The sequence below is a fragment of the Dendrobium catenatum genome, unplaced genomic scaffold (genome assembly GCF_001605985.2).
Source record: "Dendrobium catenatum unplaced genomic scaffold, ASM160598v2 fragScaff_scaffold_1521, whole genome shotgun sequence".
NCBI classification, from domain to species: Eukaryota; Viridiplantae; Streptophyta; class Magnoliopsida; order Asparagales; family Orchidaceae; genus Dendrobium; species Dendrobium catenatum.
In genome coordinates this window covers 1,136,205-1,143,707 of record NW_021319983.1, presented here as the reverse complement: position 1 = coordinate 1,143,707, position 7,503 = coordinate 1,136,205, and the positions used below count along the sequence as shown (strand labels likewise).

Sequence of the window (7,503 nt, the reverse complement as noted above, 5' to 3'; positions counted from 1 at the left end):
CCGCGCGGCCCGACGACTTGACCCGGACCGGAACCTGGGAATGCTATGTTCGCATATTGCGAGGTATTACTCGGTATTGCATGGCAATAACGAGAAATACCGCTATGTGAATACCAATACCGAGCAAATTCCGAGTAATACCGAGTTGTACCGAGTTTTTCTAGAAAAACTCGGTACAACTCGGTATTACTCGGTATTTGCTTGGTATTGCGCGGTATTTGCTCGGTATGGGTTATTGCCAAGCAAAATTGACCAATACCTAGTAATACCGAGTAATACCGAGCAATACCTAGCAAAATCGAGAAATACCGAGCCATCCTGGGTCCGTTCCGGGTCGGGTTGTTGGGGCGCGCGGTAAATAGTGAGAACGTGTGGCGCGATTCTACTGGCGGCCAAACGTAGAGCTACGTCCTGTGACCGGACCAAATAAAAGTTCCCGTTTGGGACGGCTTCCTTGCTGCTTTTTAAATTGTTTTTAAAAGCAATAATATAAACATCCCAAACATATCTTAAAACTCTTTAATCATTAACTTATTGTTCGCTTTGGTTTTATCAAGTCTGGTAGTTTTATCTCATTGTGTAGTCACCCATCCTAGAAAGTAAATAAAATCCACAATTATATTGCTTTTAATCATCAAAGATTTATGTAATCCATTCAATTATCAGGGAAAAGCTGGCAAAGAATTTGTCCTTATTTGCTGGAATCAAATGAAGTGGAGCTTGCTTAAAATTCTCTTTTATATCATCCAACTAATATATGTGTATGTTTATATGTATTCTAACAAAAAATTATTAATATTGATATTGTACTCTTCATAAAATAAATTTAAGATATTTGAATTTATCATGATCATTTTTTTTATAATATAGAGTATTCCATTCTGTTATAAAACTTTTCCTCTATATATATTGCTGGCTTAAACAATAAATTTGTAAACTTTCAGCTATAGATCATGCTGCTCTCAACTTTCCTTCCAATTTCGTTCTTCTTTTCCTTCCTTCTCTTCTTCCTATTTCGTAGAAATCAAACGAATAACCAAAGCCATAGTAAAGAAAAGTTTCCTCCAGGGCCACTAAAGCTCCCTATAATTGGAAGCATCCATCAACTTGTAGGTGTAAATCTCCACCACAAGCTTTACAATCTAGCTAAGATATATGGCCCTCTTCTCCACATAAAGCTTGGTGAGATCAACTCTGTGGTTGTTTCAAGCCCAGGCCTTGCCTACGAGGTTATGAAAATCCAGGATCTCAACTTTGCTTCTAGACCAAAAATAGCCGTTAGTGAAGCCTTGCTTTACAACTCCAGTGATATAGGCTTTGCCCCTTATGGAAGTTACTGGAGGGAGCTGAAAAAGATTTGTACGTTGGAGCTTTTAAGTTCCAACAGAGTGAAGTCATTTGCTTCTTTAAGAGAGGAAGAAGGTAACAATTTGGTACAAAAGATCCTTTTGACGCCCCAAGGAACACCAGTTAATCTAACTAAGATGTTGCTATCTTTAACAAACACATCAATTACAAAGGCCGCATTTGGGAAGGATTGTGTTCACAAATGGAAGTTTTTGAACGCTATGAGGAAAGGAATAGAGTTGGCCTCGCTTTTTAGCTTGATGGATATATTCCCTTCATTGGGTTTTCTTTGGAAGTTTTCTGGTCTGAACTTGAAAATGAAAAGAGTGCACAGGGAATTGGACTCTCTTTTGGATGACATAATTGATGAACACCTTGAGAAGAAGGCTGGTGGAAATGGCATGGAGACTGATCTGGTTGATGTTCTTCTGAAACTTAAGGGGATAACTGAGCGAGAGAACCATTTTACAATGGATAATATCAAAGCTGTAATTTTGGTAAGTGATTTTTACTTCGTTTGGGACAGCTTTCTTTCTGTTTCTTAAAATAACTTTTTAGTTAAAAAAACTACAAATTTTGTACTAAAAAGTTATTTTAAGAAGCAGATTTTGCAGAATTTGAGAAGCAGATTTTGCAGAATTTGAGGTTTGTTTATTTGTTAATTCGTTATTTCAGAAAGTCAAGTCATTTGTATTCTTATTTATTGCAAGTCATGAACTAAAACTCCTCTTCCTCTTGTGTTTTTGAAGGGTCTATTTGTTGCTGGAACAGACACAACGGCTACTTCAATAGAATGGGCAATGACAGAGCTAATTCGGCATCCAGAGGCCATGCGAAAGGCTCAACAAGAACTGAGAAAATCACTGAAAGGAGGGACCAAACTAGAGGCTAGTCATATCAGTGAAATGCAATACTTAAAACAGGTCATCAAAGAAACTTTAAGGCTTCATCCTCCAGCCCCTCTTCTAATGCCCAGAATCTGTCGTGAGACAACGAAGCTATCCGAGTATGTAATATCTGAAGGTACACAAGTGATTATCAATGCATGGGCCATTGGAAGAGACCCAAAATTTTGGAAGGATCCCGAGAGCTTTCAACCTGAGAGGTTCGAAAGGACTGAGATTGACTTCAAAGGAACAAATTTTGAGTTCATTCCTTTCGGTGCAGGGCGTAGAATGTGCCCAGGAATGGCATTCGGGTTGGCTGGTGTGGAGTTCTGGCTTGCTCAGCTTCTATTACATTTTGATTGGGAGCTCCCGAATGGGAGGAAGCCGGAGGAGCTTGACATTAGTGAGGCTTCTGGTGTAATTCTCACACGGAAAAATGACTTGTGCTTGCTTGCTTTTCCTCATAATTCAGTTATTTGAATAGAGACTGTGAATTACTTGTGTTTTTTCTGCTCTGATTATGAATAATTTCAAATTTTTGTAGGACAAAAAAGAATCCTTTGAGAGTATAAAATGATATCTGATGTCATCTATAATTTTGATCTCCAAGGTTTATCCTTTTTTTTTTTTTTGGTTTCAAAATAGGCAGCATGTAATCATTTTTTGTTTTGTTTTGAATATTTGTCTATTATTTTGAACCGAATGCAACTAGTATTTGGCTTGTTATGATATGTATAATATATGTACTTTTTTGGAGGGTGAAATTCAGTGTTAATGGACACTTTGAACATATTTTGTAATTCATTAATTTAAATTGCACACAATTATACAAAGTAAGACTAGATGAATTTAGCTGCAAAACTATATGAAGGCAATACACCACACAAGATTACTTAGATATATGGTATCAAGTTAAGATAATGATGAGTTATGTAAATATTAAATTCACTGTGAAATAATTTATTCAAGTACACTAGCTAGATTATATTTCATTACACCGAAGTTAACAAATTTAGATTCAAACAAATGAAGTGGTTAATAACGGACTAAGGCATCGTTAGCTTAAAACAGACTAAGGCATATAAATCCTACACGTGTTAAGCAAACCCACTATCTCTGATCATCTTTACACATAGGCAATCTTTCTCTTACTTATATAATCAAATGTACACAGGACGAAAGGTGTATGTAAAACCTTACGACAAAAACATGTCTTACTGTTGCTTTATCTTCTACACCTAGCCTTACTATTCTAAACTTTAACATTATGTTGTATCAGGTCGCAGGCCACATAAAACCCGAAACCCAAATACCCTCCTCATATCCAACATAAAGCATCTCATTCCACTGCAACTTTCTATGACAACTACCCAATTTGGCATTCACGGATCCTCAAACTCTTTTGAGCTAATGGGTTCGTTCAATTTTTGGACGAAATTCTTCCGCCTCCGCCTTGCCTACACATCGGACCATCCGACCACTCAAAACCCAACCCATCATACAACACTTGGATGTTGATAGATCAGAACCTAGCCATCACCATCTATTCTAGCATAACAGCCGCCATTCTACCATATGTCCTCCAGTTGGATTTAAGCAAGGAAATCTGGGTGACGATTAAATGAAGGCTTCAAGCTTCCAAATGCTCTAGAGTTATCTAGCTAATGAATAAACTTCACAGCATATCCATGTCAACACCCTAGATGTCTCAATATCTCACAGACATCAAAACCCTTGTCGACAATATTGCATCCATAGGATCCTCAATCGATCCCGAAGACATCATTATGTACACACTTAATGGTTTACCTCCTCAATACCAAGACTTCCAAACCTCAATCCATATAAGCTCTATCTCTAATCCATGCTCATCAGGGAGGAAATCAAAATCTTAGTGGAATAAAACAAATACCCACGAATCTCTGATTCACACTATCCTCACTACGTCTCTAGAGGATGAGGCTATTGTGAACGAGGTTACAATCAAATTCAACCCCCACACAGCTCACCCACTTAACAACCCAAATTATCAAATCTCCCTTCCACCATTTGTCAAATCTATGGATAATGCAGACACACCGCCACTACCTACTGGTACCAATAAACCCCAACTATACACCTCCAAATCAAACTGCACTTGTGGCTTCTTCAATGCCAAATACAAATTGGTACCTCGACTCTCGTGCTTCCTCACATCTCACCCTCATTTCGACAACCTCATCGATCCACGCCGTATAATGGACCTGACCACATCGCCGCGGGCAATGACATCTCGCTCCCGATACTAGAAAATGTATCCTACCAACACCATCAAGTAAGCTCACTCTACCCTCCATCTTACAAGCCCCCTATCTATCTCATAATCTTCTATCCATTTCACGCCCCACCAAACATAATGAATTTTATCTATCTCCTTCACTCTTAAAGGATTTTATCTAAAGGACTTGAAGACAAACAAACTTCTCCTCCAAGGAACTCCCGTGATGGTCTTTATCCAATCAACAACTTTCCAAAATCTACAACCATGCTTGCCTCCATTTCTTTCAATCTGCATTGGCATCATCATCTCAGCCATCCTCATCCACAAACTTTCTCAACAATGTCGAAGCACAACAAACATTTAAATATTTATGTTCCTGCGTCCCTATGTTCCTCATGTATGATCTCAAAAGGCCACAAACTACATTTCTCTAAGTCTATAAATCATATGTACAAATCTTTAGAATTAATTCACTCAGATGTTTGGGACCAATTTCCTATTGCTTATATGCAAGGTTACCTTTATGAAGTTATATTTGTGAATGATAAATCAAGATTCACATGGGTTTTTCCCATGCACTCTAAAATGGAAGTTTTATACCACTTTGTCGCATTCAAATACATAATTGAAAATCAAATTTCATCCAGAATAAAAATCTTTCAAACTGTTGGAGGAATAGAATACGCCAATCATTATTTTAAAACCTTCTTCAAACTCACGATATAAAATAACAAATCAGTTGCCCCTACACTCCCGAACAAAACAATGTCACATAATGCAAACATCGACAACTAATCGAAACCACTAGAACTATTCTCCATGCTACCACACCGCCCTTTCAATTATGGACTGAAGCTCTACTAACTGCAACCTACCTCATTAACCACATGCCATCACCAATCATACGAAAGAAATCCCTCATTTAAACAAAAACCAACATATGATCATCTCAAAATATTTGGATGTGCATGTTATCCCTGGCTACCACCTTATTCACAAACTAGTTCCTTGAGCTACTGTGTGTATCTTTCTAGGTTACTCCAATACATACAATGACTACAAATGTCTAATTCCATCCACCAGTAAAATCATCATATTTTGGCATGTCTGATTCGATGAATCCACATTCACCGACAACTCTCTAATAACATCCACTACCCAACCACCTCCAATGTCACCCCACCAATCTACATTACTCCTCCCAATCTCTTACATCCAATCTACACGAAGTAATCCCTCCACCTCCTCAAATCAAATATTCCCATATACAAATCCACCTATTTCTCTTAGGCCCCTCACCTTACCACTACAAGCCTATCCACCATCCCACCGCTCCACATTGCCATATACTACTCTTACAATCCTCCCTACCACTAAATAACTGTTCCACATCACTCCTCATCATCCAATGGTCACTCACTCCCAAAGAGGTCACATAAAACTCAAAGTTATCATGAACTTACTCCACCATACCTCTTCACCACTTGATCCCACATCCTTCACTTAAGCCAACGAACATCTCTATTGGCGTAAAGCAATGGCAGATGAATTCCTAGCTCTTCAATAGCAAAGTATGTGTCAAGTCACACCACCTCTTACAAACCACACCATCTTGGGATGTTGATGGACATATTGTATCAAATTTCATGCAAACGGTACTATAGCTAGGTTTAAAGGATGACTTGTAGCCCAATGTCACTATCAAGAATACGAGTTGGACTATTTGAACACTATTAGTCCTGTTGTCAAACTCCCATTAATTTGTATGCTTCTTACCATAACCCTTAATAAATAATGGCCCATCCAACAAATAGATGCAGCCAATACCTTCCTTCATGGATCTCAAATCAAAATCACATATATGGAACATCCTCGTGGTTTTCACGATACTTAATTCCCCAATCATGTTTTTCTTCTTCAAAAATCAATCTACGATCTCAAACAATCATCACTCTTATGATTCAACTCATTCTCCACATATCTTCTCTCTACTGGTTTCCATCAAAGCAAGGTCGATCCCTAACTTCTCATATACAATCATAACCACATTCAAATATATCTTTTCATCTACGTTAACAGCAACATTCTTATCACAAGCAACACACCCATGGCCATTCCTTAACTTTTCCAAACTCTCACCAGCAAATTCTCTATCAAAAACCTGGGCACTCCTTCCAATTTTCTTGGCATACAAATCACTAAACATCACTAGTACATCTTACTCAATCAATGTTCATATGCCACCTTAATTCTTCTCAATGAAGGAATGCACAATGTAAGCCACTCACAAACCCGTTATCTACCAAATCACCTTGAATCTTCCCTCCAAACCAAACTGCAACAAACCTTTTTCTCTACCACCACCTAATTGGTTCACTCTAATATCTCACTATTACAAGACTTGATATCAACTTCTCTGTCAATCAACTGAGTCAGCACATGCAAACACCCCTTCTTGAGCACTCTCAACTACTAAAAAGGCTTTTGTGCTACATCAAAAGAATGATAAACTTTGGTCTCCACCTTCAAAAAGATCTGCTTCACCTCACGACATTCTTTGATGCCAACTGGGCAACAGATCCAACCACCAAACACTCCAGGTATTGCACATATCTTGGTTCAAATCTCATCTCATGGCAATTGAGAAAGCAACAAACTGTAGCATGTTCATTAAAAGAGGCTGAATACAAGGCACTTGCAATTGCCACTGTCGACGCCACCCGACTTCGTCTTTTGCTATATGACTTCAAAATTTCACTTTCTGCTCCAACTGACATGCAATGTGATAACATTTCAGCTATTGAACTAGCTAACAATCTATTTTTCCACGATAGAACAAAACATATTGAAATCAATTACCATTTCATAAGTGATCACATCAACTCTCAAACCACCAGAGTAATTCCTATTAGCGCTCAAGTCCAGATCATCGACATTCTCACCAAATCACTTTCTGCATCCATGTTTCAACATCTCTAAATCAAAATGATAATTCAACAGGAACCATCA

The 7,503-nt window shown here is 38.1% G+C and overlaps 1 protein-coding gene across 1 annotated transcript; it reads left to right on the top strand.

The window, feature by feature from the left end:
* The first annotated feature begins 953 nt into the window (after positions 1–953).
* Positions 954–2,874, top strand: LOC110111986 (premnaspirodiene oxygenase-like). Its single transcript, XM_020844057.2, has 2 exons — positions 954–1,844; positions 2,097–2,874. The coding sequence occupies exons 1-2, from the start codon at positions 954–956 to the stop codon at positions 2,712–2,714; spliced, it is 1,509 nt and encodes a 502-aa protein (XP_020699716.1). The 3' UTR covers positions 2,715–2,874.
* Positions 2,875–7,503: the final 4,629 nt, after the last annotated feature.

What these genes read in the sequence shown, in the direction of transcription:
- LOC110111986 (XM_020844057.2), top strand. Translation starts at nt 954, where the DNA reads ATGCTGCTCTCAACTTTCCTTCCAATTTCGTTCTTCTTTTCCTTCCTT. An exon ending in ATATCAAAGCTGTAATTTTG is followed by an intron (nt 1,845 to 2,096) that starts GTAAGTGATTTT and finishes GTGTTTTTGAAG; the next exon opens with GGTCTATTTGTTGCTGGAAC.